At 41.9% G+C, this 15,474-nt stretch overlaps 1 protein-coding gene across 8 annotated transcripts in view; it reads left to right on the forward strand.

Annotated features, from left to right (window-relative positions):
- Dgki (diacylglycerol kinase iota) overlaps positions 1-15,474 on the forward strand; it is a 445,999-nt gene that overhangs the window by 202,583 nt on the left and 227,942 nt on the right. For all 8 annotated transcript variants that reach the window (XM_040728459.1, XM_040728462.1, XM_040728460.1 and 5 more), the window contains exon 7: positions 12,414-12,485. In XM_040728459.1, the coding sequence (XP_040584393.1) occupies positions 12,414-12,485 (72 nt within the window). The remainder of the gene's footprint in view (positions 1-12,413; positions 12,486-15,474) is intronic.

Here is a 15,474-nt window from a genome sequence, read left to right on the forward strand (position 1 = left end):
ATCTTTCTTGGTTCCCCAGAATCTGCCTCTCGGCACCAGCCTGGTAATGAATCTTCAGTTTTGATTTCTAGCCTTTCGTGATCAGCACACATTCTCTATGCACACTGCACTGCCTTTCTGGGCATTACCAAAATGTGATACATTCTCAAGTAAAAAACATTTTCACAAAATGACCACTCCAAAATAGTAATTGAGAAGCAAAGTAAAAAAAAGTTAATGGAGGCACTTTTGAAACATTTGCATTTCTCTCTCACTCAAAGGTACATAAATATTATGAGAAAACCTGTCAAGCCTTTTTGGTGTCCAGGGTATATGACTACAGACTCAGAGGTTAATTGATAAGAATTACTTCCCTTTTGCACATGAACAACTGATTGCAAACTATATCCAAATAACTATAAAAACAATTTAATATGTATCAATAGAGAAAGAGGAAATGTATAACTTCTATGCTCTTTAAGATGATAACAATGCAGTCATTAAAATATAAAAAATCCATATACATATATGTATGTGTATGCACACACATGTCTGCATATAAGATACATCTGTACAAACACTGCTGTTCTTGCCAGACCTCTGTGGTGGCTAACCTTGATTGTGAACTTGACAGGAGCAGCCTGTCAGAAAGCGAGCTGAGCAGTAGTGTTCCCCCACTCTCTTCCTGTCTCTGCTTCCCAGCTGCAGACGCAATGTCACCAGCTGCTGGAGGTTCCTGCCCTCAGGCCACCTCTTCCATGATAGACCCTTCCCTCCTTAAGTTGCTTTGGCCAGGTCCTTAGTTACCACACTGGGGAAAGTAACTAGCACAGCTAGAAATGCACAGAATGGCAGAAATGGAAATAAGAATTGGAGGGAAAGGTAAGGAGAAGCATGTTTAAGAGAGAGGAGAAGGGGGTGATTAAAAACTATCCCAAACATGTAAAACCCCTGATTTACAGGGGGAGGAAAGAAGGTAGAGAGATGCTTGGCGACAGGAAAAGGGACAGGAACATAGGAACAGCCAGCGAATGGACAAGGTTACAAGGGAATGAAAAGATGTTCTGATACCGCCAAGTTCACCTTTACCAGCTGGACTGTGCCCATTTCTGGGGCGTCCAGAGATAGTCCGAGGGCTCAGCAGCCAGCAGGGTGTTAGTGAGGCAGCTTGCCCGTCACCAGTCACTGTGTGTCTGCCTTCTGAAGAGCCAGTATGTCTGTGGAAGACATGCTTTGATGCTCACCACCTTCTCAAGTCACCTTTCTTCCTCTTTCAAAATAATCTGGCTTAATTTCATTTTGCAGATGTTTTAGAATACTTTTTTTTATTAGTTAATTGGTTTTCCCAGCCTGATCACATTTCCCTCTCCTGGCTCCTCTCCTCCCAGGCCCTTCCCCAAACCTCTCCCCCACCTACTCCTCCTCCTGTCTCTTTAAAAAAAAAAAAAGGCAGGCCTTCCATAGAAATCAGCCAGCCATGGCATATCGAGTTGCAGTTAGACTAGGCACCCCCTTTTTATCATGCTAGATGAGGCAACGTAGCATCATGTCACTTTTTTTTATCCTTTTTTTTTTTTGAGGAAGAACACACTTCTCACTCTGCCTTGGTTGTAGACCTTAGGAGTATCAGATACCTTAGACAGTGATGTCATAAAAAAACCCCTTCAGTTAAACAATAGAGCAATGTGGGGCTGTAGATATGGTTCTGTGGTTAGGAGCACTTGCTGCTCTTGCAGAGAGCATGGGTTCAGTTCCCAGCACCTGCGTGGTGGCTCACAACCGCCTGTAACACAAGTTCCCAGGGATCCAGTGTCCCCTTCTGCCCCCCATAGGCACCAGTTACAAATATGGTGCACATATATGCATGCAGGCAAACACTCTTACACCTAAAATAAACTGGTATAAACTTAAAACAACAACAACAACAGCGTGTGCTGGAACTCAATGAAAGGGGGCTTGCTTAGCATGCCTGAAGACCTGGTTTCCTTTCCAGTACTAAAAAAAAAAGGCTCGGATGAGTTATGATGAGAAATCATACATGAGACACATAACTTGTTAAGGGGAACTTCCCTCATGTGTTTTTAAACCAGTCTCTACAGCAATAAAGCCATTGCTTAACTTTCCTATCCTAGCAGAGAAATGTACACCCAATAGCTAGTTGACAAGCAGGAGTTCAGGTTCTTGTAAATGGAGCTTAGGGAGAAATTACTTCAAACACATACCCAAATCCATTTAAACAAGTTAGGTAAGTCTAAATGTATGTCCAAGTGGGTCAGGGTGTTGGCCAGTAAATATTGGTCAATTACTTTGGTTAAAGTCTAGGGTATAGGTCTAGTAATTCCTAATTATGCATCAGGTTCTGCTGGCTAGAGGCAAATACAGTAAAACAGCATTTCATTTTGATCTGGACTAGACCAGGCTATTGAAGAAGCCACTGAAGAGTTGCCTCACTCTTTTTTTTTGTATTTTTATTTTTTTGAGACAGGGTTTCTCTGTGTAGCTTTGGAGCCTATCCTGGCACTCGCTCTGTAGACCAGGCTGGGCTAAAACTCACAGAGATCCGCCTGCCTCTGCCTCCCGAGTGCTGGGATTAAAGGCGTGCGCCACCACCAACGCCCAGCCCCATTTGCCTCACTCTTAACTGGCCCTTCTGGTATAGATGACCTGCTTGGTGTGGGTGTCTGGGAAACAGGGCCCCTTCCCATGGGTGGTTTGATCCTGGGCCCTGCCTTCTGTAATTTTTTGTTTGTCATGAGAAATGTTCAGAGTTATAAAGGATTCCCTGGGTACCAGGAGGCTGCTTCAGGTCTCCATTGTTAAATAACAGCTACGATCCTCCCAATAATGCGGTTCAATTACTCTCCATAGTGTAGCTGCTCCTTTCTGTGCCTGCTGGTCTCTTGACTCAAAACTCCTGAATGAACAGAGGCAATGGTAGTTCATTGATAGTTCAATGATAGTTCAGGGTTTGAGATGTTCCGGTTATGTCCCATGATGGAGATATTCCGTGTGACTCTGTCGCTCAGAAACCAGTTACGAGTGACAGACTCCCTAAGTGGGGCAGCGGGAATGGATGTCTGCAGGGCACTGCTGCTCCCTGTTCTCAGTTTCTGCTGTATGTCCTTTGTCATAGAGGCGCAGCCCCATGCAGTGGTCGTGGACTGTGTGAGCATGTCACTTGTTGAGAATACCCTTCCAAAGCTCAACCTCTCTTACATTTAGCTTCAACAGACCACAGCGTCTCTGTCGTTTGAGGAGCTTCTGGGTGGGATGTGCATGACAGGACCAGTGCACCTCATGGTCACATTCTCATTCCCGAACTTCCATCCCCATGGAATGTTTTCTCTGGGGCGGTACAGTGTTGTGCCGGCCGGGCACAGGCATGCCAGGCACTGCGGGTGTGTTGACTCCATCAAGGTGAGTTTCTGCCCTTTCTAAGAAAGGCTTCGGTGTCTTCATTGTTCTGCTAAGTAGCTGGTTGTTCAGTTTGAGAGATGATGCCATGGTGGGTACTCAGACTTGGTGTCTTTCACTGAGAAACATTGAAATGTTACCACAGACCTTGTTGTGGCTCCAGGGAACCTACCTGCTCCTTTGGTCCCTGGGATCCATCTTTTGACATTTGGCGAGGAACAGAGCAAAAGATGGAGATTCTTTATTGGACCATTTGCCCCTCCCCATTCTTGCCATCCTTTATCCACGCTTTCTTTTGACTCTATTGACTGAGATTTTTTAACAGAAGTCGTGTAGCTTCTGTGCATGCCGGGCACATTACCTGGTTATGCACTCTCTCTAGGTCACACTCCTTTGCAGCATTGGTCCACAGAAGTGTATCACCGTGCTTTGGTGACTGAGTGCTGTCTCATCATCCCCGTGGCTTTTTGGCTCTGTAATTCTGATTTCTATCAGACTGCTCACTCTGTGAGGCATTCCTTCCCATGGGGAAGAAGCTTCCAAGGGGTTCCTTCTGTGAGTCTCTTGAGACGATGGCAACTTTCTCAGCAACACAGATAGTATAGTTTTGGCCAATGCTTCGTGGACCTCTTGGAGACTTTCCTTCTGTACCCAATGCATCTCTCTAGTGCGCCAGTTTCTGTGAAATGTCAACTGTGTCTCCCTCTGTCAGCACAAATGAGCCATCTCTACTGCACATAGCGTGGATCACATCTTTGTTCAGGTTCTCAGTCCAGTGTTAGTGTTAGAATTGTCTTCTGTTGTTCCCGAAAATTCGTCTGCTACTGGGTCCACAATCGTGTGTAATATGTACAGTATAACTAGGGCTATAAATTTTTATGTTCATAATTAATGTGCTATGTTGTAGAAGAATTTTACCATCCAGAGACGCTCTTTGCACCTTTGAGTCCTACCCCCTCTTTATCCTCTATCCAGACTCAGGATCTCTTACTCTCTACTCCAGCCTATAGGAATTAGTGAGATGCATAGCCAGGCCTTTTGAGGCACAGCCTCTAAGATGCCTTTAGATGCCTCCTAGAAGACCATATACAGTACAACTCCCAAACAAAGCCAAAACTATCTGTGCATGCCAGGCTTTGCCCCTCACAAAGGAACCTCTTACTCACCCTCACTACTCTCAACACAATTTGTTAAGCCAGGAGGGACAGCATCTTGCTAATTTCATAGAATTTCAAAAGTCTCTTTCTCTTGAATTATATATTTAAAGAAACCACTTAAGGTTTACACAAAAATAAATTGTAGTGAGTCCCAAGTGTACTTCCTCAACTTAGTAGTTCAGGGTAGAGTACAACCAGTTATTTCTTACACAGCCACACAGATGACATGATTATTAGTTACACAAGCCTGTTCCAGCTGCCCTGATTTTTTTGCTGATAACTGGTTAGCATCATTCCTACTCTACAGATTAAAACTTGAATGATTTTAACCAATCTCTTTCTTTCTTGGAACCCAAGCTGGTTTTAAAAAGTATTATTTTAAAGGGTAAAATGGTATTTTTACTGGTAAAGGTATCACTTATGGATCAATCAGAGGTAGGAATAAGTTTCCATGGGGGGGAGAATTATCACAATTGTAACCAGTTGAATTAATGGGAAAATGTGTTCACTTAGGAAACCTCCTGGGAATTCTAGGATAAGGATAAACCCAGCATTTAAAGTCTTATACAGCTTGGTCTTTATTAATAGAATGCTCTCTCACTGTAGAAAATGTCTTTGTCATGGACTGGGGTGAGGGTTAGTGGGTAAGAGAGCTTTCTGCTCAAGCATGAGGGTGTAAAGGCCGAGCGCCGGCACCCATATAAAGAGCCGAGTGTAGACTCATATACCAGTTACTCCCACACTAGAGCTTAGACAGAGACATGATAGTATCTGGAACTTTCTGATAAGCCATCTTGTGGGGAGGGTGGATATATATATATATATATATATATATATGTGTGTATGTATGTATGTATGTATGTATGTATGTATGTATACAACAAACAACAATGAAATAGTGTGCTTCTGGTTGAGTGGGAAGTCCTGACTCAAGAAAATAAGGCAGAGCAATAGAGGAGGGCACAGCTTACTACACTCACATACATGTGAACACATACATATACCATATGCGCAAGTACCACCCCTCCACCCCCCTCCACCACACACAAGTATACATAAACATTTCTCATCTTCAAATTAGGATGGCCGTAAAAGATTAAATACAAGTCTCTTAACTAGATAGATACATCTATATATAAACTTAAATACAAGCTGAAAGCCATTCTTACAGGTTCCTGCCTGAGCTTCAACATCCTGGGCTGAGCTGTGCTCTTCTGTAATATCATGGGGCATGGCCAGTGAATCCTGGAATCAAGTCTTTCTCTTTACAGATGACCATACCTGTGGTAGGGGTGTTAGGTTGAACTGAGAATTTAGTTCCCTAAATTTTTTTTCACTTTTTCCTCTTCCAGGAGACTCAATTTATGATCTTTAGCTTGTATCAGGGAATCTTCAGACAAATAAATGAAAAAAAGCATAAATTATCAGAGAATATCATTGACCAGCTCTGACTTATATATGCTAATTGCGAGAGCTATTGGGAAGGGATAGCGTCAGGATAAATGCGAGTCTGCAGGTGTGACTCAGTGCAGCCCCAAAACGAGAGTGTGTTATGGACAATAAGATCAACCTAAAATATGCAGGGCCTTTAATTAATGACACTGTTAAACCTAATAGACAAGGGTTTGTTATTTTCAAAGGTGATTCTTATACTGTAACCTGAAATCGACCATTATTAAGCAATCCCAGGAGTTACGAAGATGCCACTGACTCTGATTCTGCTTGTAAGGACACTGTTCTTTCTGACCCAATTCAGATGAATGCACACATTTCTACTTTTAAAACCATAAATATTTGCAAAAGTTTTTACTCAAGATAGACATCAGTGTAAGAAATGAAGAAAGTTCAGATAAATTGAACTGTCTATGAATAAATGTACTTTAAAAAACCAGGAAACTGTTGCTAACATTTTTTTCATATTTAGAGACAGGGTTTCTCTGTGTAGCTTTGTAGACGAGGCTGGCCTCCAATTCACATAAATCTGCCTGCCTCTACCTCCCGAGTGCTGGGATTAAAGGTGTGTGTGTGCCACCACTGCCCGGCTGTTGCTAACATTTTTTTATACTATGCTACCCAACCAAGGAAAACACATATTATCACAATGGCCTCATTTCCAAGGGTTCACAGTGCCAGGTAAGAGTATAAATGTCAGTGGAGATCTGGACTGAGCAGTTTGCTGAGCAGGAAAATGTCAGTAATTTGTAACTATTAGGGAAGGGGCTGGTTCTTGGTGGCTCTGCTAAGCAAGGATCAGAGCCTCTACTTTGGATGAGGTTATTCTAAATGGCAGTGGATAATGGGTTGCTGCAAACTAGGTCATTGATAAGATGCAGCTGGTTAGAAGTGGTTCTCTCAAAGAACTCATACTGTCTTGCTTAAAATGGAAAAGTCTCTTTTTCCACCAGTGAGTTCCACATCACTTGGCCTTTGTTAAAAGAGTGACGCAGCAAGTGGACTGTCAAATCTCAGCCTTACTGTGCTAGATAATAAGTATTTCAGAGATGTAAGAGTAAAATATGTGAATATATATGTATTATGTATATGTATGTATATATATGTATATATATATACATTTGAAGTCTTAGGAAATATTTGAATAAAACTACTTGAAGCTTTCTTTTCAAAGACAAATATCAATGTGGGCAAATCAATTGAATCTTCCCTTGGGTTTGGACATTTTTATCATTTTATGAGCCTTGGGCATGTTGGTGGACATTGGAGAGACTTACTTTGTTGTTGCCTTTTGGAGACATGTAGAATATGTCTTCTGTTGGCTCAAATCAAACAAGGACTGGCCTCTAGCCAAGAGACTCTCCCACCTCAAACCTCAGTTAAATACAAAGTCAATAAAATAATTTCAACCCACTTCATGGAAAACTACCTCTTCTACAAGGCTATAGAGTTGAGTGCCATTTCTTACCTGGTATAGATGGGACAAGAGAGAGGCAACAAAGTTCAAAGCCACTTAGAATAAATCTTATTTAAACTTTTTTCCAAAGGCTCAATTTGATTGGAAAAATCTCCAAATATCCAACAGAGTCACTTGGTTGATATTTTTAGTCTGGAGTCAGTTGGATCTAAAGCATCTGGCTTCTTGTCCTCACTTTCCTCTTTCACGGGGCTGAGCAAATAGCTCTGAAAAAACACAGAGTCATTTGGAATTCAGTCGGGGCATCTGTCAGTACCATAATAGCAGATCTGGACCATAATTAAGCCTGAGTGATTAGGATCTGACTCTTTATATTACGCTTAGGAGACTGCCCAAAAATCTCCCCACAGCGGCTAGTCTTCTGGGAACTTGGTTCACAAAAACTGTGAGTAAGCTCTATGACCATGTATTAGGTGATAACTCTGAAGCCATGGTCTCTGTGTCTCTGCTGGGATAGAATACAAAATAAAGCACCAGGCTGCTTACCTGGAGGCTCAATTCCCAGGGCCCCATCACAGTTCTACATAAACATTAAGCTCAGCGCCCTAGTTGCTACTGGCTTTGTTTGGTTTGGATGTCAGTCTGGCTGTCGGCACCCTAGGAGACTGTTTTCTTCTTGAAGCTGGAAGGCTAAGATGCAATACAGTGGAGGATGCAGCTGAGTACATATAGAGTAGTATCCAGTCTCATCTTAGAAAAGGAGGTAAAAGACATCCCTGCTGACAGGTTTATCGGTGAAAAGAACTCTTTCATGTCTACATATGTGTGTATATGACATTATAACAACATCTCAATACTTTGTCTCACTTGATGCTTTTTGTCATCTGGAATTGGAGGAGAGTTTGAGTTATTCCCATTTTTGGGCTCAGAGAGACGTTAGAAGTCTATGATTTGCCTGAAATCACTTAGGCCATAAGAAGGTTCAAGACTTGATCTCGGCTTTCCCATCCTTCTGCTTCTGTTTGATATACAAGTGTCTGACGTGTATGATTGAGGCGCTAGTACCTTGGTCATAAACTTTAGCCACCCTCTTAATGAAGCTACAGCTGCTACCTATCAGGCCACACATTTTATCCTATTGATATCTCACACACAGCCTTGCAATATTGAAAACTTAGGAGTCAAATTTAGAAACCCAGAATGTTTGCAGTGTTTGTAGTGGCTGGTTATCTGCCCGATTGAAGTTACTGTGAGGAAACATAGTTTCAGATAACTTGGGGTAAGATGTTCAAATCTTGTACAGCACGATGTTTGTAGCTGAGTTAAGACATGATAGCCTCAACTTTCTCATTTAGTTAGTAACAAGATATGTGCATGGTGATACTTAAAGAACTATTCAAAGTTCCTGGGAACTATGAAGTGATTTACTTCAAGACCTTACACTTCTATTGGAGATGGACAAGCATATCAAACCATCCGTGACTGAGGGCATCTAAATAGTGGCAGGGGTGACATAGCCAGTGGAAAGATCATGCAAATTGGAGTAATTTGAGAGGTTTTGTTTTTAGATTTTTGCTGTGGATTTGAAATGTAGGCACTGCATATAGAGAGATGACAGCTTTCTAGGTAAGCAGTAACGATGGGCCTAGACATGCAAATTTAAAAGAACAGGGCATGGTGTGGAATATAGTTAGACCCATCTCACTGGGTAGGTATGAGTTCATAGTAATAGTGGAATATTACTGTCAAAGGATTGATCTGAGGCAGGGGAAATGGTTAAGATGCCATGCAACTGTGAGGACCAGAGTTTTGACCCCCCAGCATCTGCATAAAATCTGGGAGAGTTTGACTGATTGTAACTCCAGCTCTTGGGAGGCAGAGAGAAGTGATCCTATGGCAAGGATATCTACACTAGCTGAATCACAAGTGCCAAGTTGAGTGAGAGACTCTGCTTCAGAAAATAAAGTGAGGAAGATGCCCAAATGATAACCTCTGTCCTCCAAATGCACATACACATACACATGCATGTGCCAAAACACATGCAAATGTGCAAACACACACACACACACACACAGAGACAGGGGGATGCAAAGCTGATTGTGGTTGATACTAAATGCTTGGATTAATGGTTTATTCTTCAATTAAAGAGATATCACTGAAGCCTTTGATCAGGAGACATGGGGAGGGGGAGGACTGCTAATACAGAGATGACACATACCATGAGCACAGTGTCACATGTGCAATGAGCGGGCGTCACACCTGGATGCCTGGATGGGCATGAGGCCCAGCACCTGAGACACTTGTGGGCTCTGTCCCATACTAGCTCCGTCATACTTTCTCTTAGACACTTGCTCCCTTGATCAGACAGTGTCACAAATTTTTGCTCTAGCTCTGAAGAAATGTGCCATCTCTCTCTTTTATTGCTCCCTCAAAATTGACTCCAATGAACTTTTCAAGTGTCTCTAACACTAAGCCATTTGGGCTTCTTGGGGGATACATCGAGCAGCTTGATAACATTTTTGAAAAGCCCAGCTGTCCCTGTATTCTAGTTCATTAGATTTTGTGTCCTCTCAGTAACATTCCTGTTGGGTGGTTTTGACGCTTCATCACTGGAGGTGGGCTGGTGATTTCTGCGGGTACAGGGATGTCAAAGCTGACCCTGTATTTCAGTTAATGTGTAACATGGAAGCAGTATTGTTCTGTGGGAAAGCCACTGCTGTTGACAGAATGAGGTTTAGCAAGACATAGCTAGAGAGGCTGTGTCAGGGTCCTGGAGTTCACCCAAGATGCAATGATTCACAAGAGGGCTTGCACATAGAACTCCTGTCTGTGGTTTGTTATAACACAAAGACCCAAAGCAAGGTCAGCAAAAAGGAAACCAGCTACCACCAGCTTCCGTTTGGAGTCCTGTAGACTGCACTAAGTTCCTCCAATAGTGAGTTGTGGGAAAACATATAAATATTATGTATCTTTCTCATTAAGCAATGTGAGGCCAGGAGCCATTCAACTTGTTCTGGGAATTGAGCAAAGTCTCCCAAAGGGTAAGATTCCAGATGCTAAGCCTGTGCCAAGTTTGCAAGCACCTTTTCCAACTCTTCCCTGAACAGGGAGCAAAGATATTATCATTATTGTTGATTGTTACGGAGAAGTTGTTACAAAGCCATGAGAGCAAGTGAGCCTTGTCACTGTTCTAAATCGATAAATCACGTTTCCAGTTTTTCCCTTTCTCCCTTCTGCCGCCTCTGTGGGAAGGGCTTTAGTTGGTGAGGGGAAGGGAGGTCAACATAGGAGAAGGAAGACGGGACAACACAGCAGCAATAAAGATGCTTGAAAAAGCCACAAGGAACCATTTCATACTTGTCTAAATTTACACACAATACACACAAGCCTATGTTTATACACACATGGCGTTTAAATGAAATTATGCCACTTAAGGTAATAATGCTCCACCCAGGAGCCATAGAGAGTCTAACAAATGTCCCAGTGCCAGGCATGAGAAACCTCCTTTAGAGTTGTTGGTCATGGGAGTCTAAAAGACTCCTAAAGCAATATAGTTATTGCTATTGTCCTTAGTGGATTCCCAGAAGTTGAAGGCAAGTCTCCATTGATACTGAGTGCTTTGGACACAAGACAAAGAGGTTGTGAGCTGGATCTGACCCAAAACCCTCCTCCCTGAGGATTAACGTTTGCAGTATCATAAGGTGCTACTCAACCTGCCAGAGGGGCAGAACATTAAATAGTCCTACTTGGCTGTGACACCTACGAACCAGAACAATGGTCAGCCCAGCGAGATACCCATAAAGGTGCAATAGTAGCATGTCTATCTTGAACTTCTGTCTACATTGGACTTCAAGCCAATTAAACAGTAGGGAATCATGCCTGGTACTGGAAACCTAACCGAGGCTAGTGAGGTCAGAGATCCCTTAGGAGAGTTGCTACTACTACTTTCCTAACCCATGGTAATTCCTAACTGCAATCTGGATACCTATCCTTATGTGTAGCTCTCATCTCGATCAAAGGTACTTCTTTTCACAACAGATGAAGACCACTACAGAAAGCCAAAACTAGTCAGAATGCAGAGAGCAATTCTCTGTTGGGTGCATAGCCCCAAATGAAACATCTACAACACACACCCCTTTACATATGACTCTCATCTTGGAAGAGAGGCAGAAAGAGTGTAAGAGCCAGAAGACCAAGAACTCTGCTGTAAGACTGAATCTTTTAGATTTGACAGGGAAACTGTGGTTTCTCTGTAGGAAGAGTCAAGTGGCTGAGTTTGGGAGAAGATTCTTTGAGCATTGCTGTGTACTTCCTTTGGGGATTACCTTTCTTGATGGGAAAGTCAGTCTGCTTTGTTAGTGTAAGGAGACTCTTTGGCAATTGCATTGTCTTAGCTAGTGTTTGCTGATTAAGAATGAAACTGAAAAGCATCTTGTTCAGAGAACGGACATCCTGAGGAAAGGGGGAAAGCCTTTGAATTTATTACTCTAAGCTTGGGTTCTCCCAGTCCCTGGCATCTAGGTTCTGCTTTTGGTATTTAATTTCTCTTCCTGGGTTCTCAGATACAAAAGTTGAACAGAGCCTCAAGAGTATGTGAGTAAGTGAAGCAATGATTTTTATTTTAGTTAAAATATGTAGTTTGCAATATATACAGTTTATGGTACGTTTGTGTTTACATATACTGTATGTGCATACACACATAAGTGAGACACATTTTTTTAAGGGAAATGGCTTATTTTAGTGTGGCTAGCTTGGAGAAACTTGTGGTGTGGGAGACACCACTGCCTCCTTTGTTTCGTGCTCCAGATGGCTCAGAAATAGAAAATGGTGTCATGGCAGAAGGTGGAGAGGGTAGTGCTATGTGGCACTTGGCAGTGGTGGTTACAATAGCAATGGACAACAGTTCTGCCCTCTGTCACTTCAGTGAACCTCAGCAGGGCAAATGTGGGCTGTAATGAAGGTTTTAAACTCTGTCTCTTGTCCTATTGTCTCAGGGCTTCCAGCAAAAGTTCTCCTTCCACAGTAAAGAGATCGTGGCCATCAGCTGTTCTTGGTGCAAGCAGGCGGTAAGTGTGGGATGAATCGGCAATGCAGGCTCACGTGGGACTGTGACTGGCCTTTCCAAACTCTCGGGCTCCTGTTTACATGTGGAAGATTGCACTAACCGAACACTCAGTGTTTTTCTCATATAGAATCCTTAGAAGAAGAAAGATAGTAACAAAAGCAAAATATAAGTAGGGAAAACCAGAGAGAAAAATTTGAGTTCTTTCATTTAACTTGAAGCCTAAGATGAAAAACTGGAAACCGTCTCTGATTCTTACCCTGGGACTGGAATCTAGAACTCCTTCCCCCTGGATCACCCACGTGTCTTCCCTGTCCATTAGACTGCTAAGGGTGCCTCATCATACCAAACTACAGCACAGGGAGCCTTGGGTGAACTCTGCAACACAGGGCACCAGGCATTCTGGGTCCCCTGATCTTGATGTGGGCGGCTTTGTTATGGGGCTGTGAAGAGTGAGTGTCTTTTATGTTGTGCCCACTGAGACGTAGCCCTTCCTACCATTTGACCATGTGTATGCATTAGGATCCCACACGAATTCCCCATTTACTCCTTTTTTCTTTTATCTTCCATCTCATTCTCATCTACTCTTAAAAGCACCACCATCTAAAACAGATGCTGCACTTTCTCATTTGCTTTCCTCTATGGTGGCCGGCAGAGCTGGCAAACTATGGCATGCAGGGAAAAATCTGCCTGCTCCTTATTTTTATATAGTAGTTAACTGTAGCATAGCCATACCCAATTGTTCATGGGTCATCTGTAGCTCTGTTCATACCTCATTGATGAATTGAGATGTTTGCTAATCTCCACCCTCCCCCAGTCTCCCTATCTATCTACTCTTTATTTTTCAAGTTAGAAAAATATTGAACAGTATTTTCAAGGTAGAAAAATGGTGAAAAATTGCTGTGTAGAATATGCCTCCCTTGTATTTATAATCCTTCTGCTTCAGACACCTGGATGCTTGGATCATATGATATGTACTAGCCCATCAGCTTTCTACCTACTCTTTTGAGTGACTGTGTAGATTAAAATACATCACCTGTTTATTGCAAAGGAGACATGAAAAGAAAGTTTATGTTGTGTTTGCTAGATTTAGGGTTTGCAGGTAGACACATAGCAGATTCAATCCTAGTAAAGGGACTGGAACAGATGCAGTTCGAAACAGTAGCAGTTGACATTTTTGTTGATTAAACCCTTTGCATTATAGCAAGTCTATAAGATTCAGCCTAATAGTCTTACCAGCATAATTTCCCCAGGTCCTTCATTTGTGGAGAGCCTGCTATTAGGTGTAGACCCACTCATTGGTCTGGAAGATTCAGGGTTGACTCTGCCATCATCATACCATGTTTTGTTTTCTTGCATTTTCATTTCATTCCAGTTATCACAGATGTAACCTTGGTGATTCTGCTTAAAAACATGTTCACAAGCACAAGGCTATCATCGTACTTATAGTGAACTCTACAACATAGGTGCAGGATCTCCCTCTGGGATTAAACTTTCCTGAGATGTCTTGTTCAGGGTCCATTAATTTGAAGCCTTAATCCTACTTTACAGTGAATACCCGTATTCTCTTCATTAATCTGTCATCTAACTGACTCACTATAGAGACTTACTTTTCACTTTAACAGTGTGGCAGAGCTTTGGCCAATTTCACAATTTTTATTATCCCAGAAAGTGTGGAAATAGTTTTTTGCAAGGTCTTATGTGCAGAATATATTCACAGAAATTATAGTATTGATATATTTTCATGGTTCAAGTAATTCCTTCTAGGAATGTTGGTGTCAGGTAAAGAAACAAATAACTGATCCTCTATGATATAGGAAGGAAACCTTGGGTTAGGGAGCTGGGTTTCCTATGTATATGTCTTGGCTCCAACATTTAAAGGTTATACAAACCTAAGTATACCTGTTAGTCTCTAGCTTTGAGATCACTCAAGTGTAAGTTAAAAGAGTTGCTCAGACAATGTGTAAGATTCTTACCACTGTAGAAATGTGATGGTCGTACATTGAGGTTTAACAAATTGCGTAAATAACAATCAATTTTGAAAGAAGGTGTTCAAATAACATTTTTCTGGTATGGTATCCCTCTGGCTTAATCTGTTTGTGGATCCCAAATAATGGGTGGTATGGAGAATTATTAATTATTTAATCAGCATTTTATCCATGGTTGGTATTAATTAACTACGGGATCAGAGGAGATCTTGACAATATGCAGAAGTGAAAACAAAGTCTTTGTGATCGTGTAGAATAAAATTACGGTAGCTGTGTTTGCCAGTTTTCCTCATACAATCCTAATTGATGCCTGTTTCCTGACATTGTTATTATCAGTGATTTCTTTCACTCTCGAATAGCTCCAGCTCAGTTGAAATGTGAATTGTGTGTTCATACAATAAGTATAATTCAAGTTCCAACTAATTTAAATAAAAAGTCACTGTGATTAGAACTTAAGTTCTTTAATTATTGCATAAGATGATTTTTACATTCATTAGAAATGAAATATCCCCACATGTGACTATCACCTCATAGTCAGAAGGTGACTGAAAACATGATTAGAATGAGGTCGCAGTGCCAGCCTCACAACAGAGTGGTGAGTTAAGCCTCCCACACTGGGGTGTTGTCATCAGCTCATGTGTCCTTCCTTCCTGTTAAGAACAAGCTTCTACACTTCTCAAGTGTAATAGGGCCACGGTATTTTTAAGGGCTCTAGATAAGGCCAGTAGAAGCGATCTTGTTGTGTTTTGTTTCCACTGAGGTTAATAGCTTTATAGAAGAGATCACGTCTTCCTTCCTGGCTCCTTGTGCTTGAAAGATTGGTTGGGAGGCTTTACAGCTCTTATAGAAACAAACAGTCAAGGTGTGGGTCCTGCCTTCCCAGTTGTCTTCATTTCCTCCTCTACATTATATAATATAAAACTTTGTATGTCATTAAGGTTAACAGATCCCTCCAAAACTCAGCATCTTTATGTAGACATTCCATTAAACAGAATGTCTTAGCAG

Source organism: Mesocricetus auratus, unplaced genomic scaffold, assembly GCF_017639785.1.
Source record: "Mesocricetus auratus isolate SY011 unplaced genomic scaffold, BCM_Maur_2.0 Super-Scaffold_100019, whole genome shotgun sequence".
NCBI classification, from domain to species: Eukaryota; Metazoa; Chordata; class Mammalia; order Rodentia; family Cricetidae; genus Mesocricetus; species Mesocricetus auratus.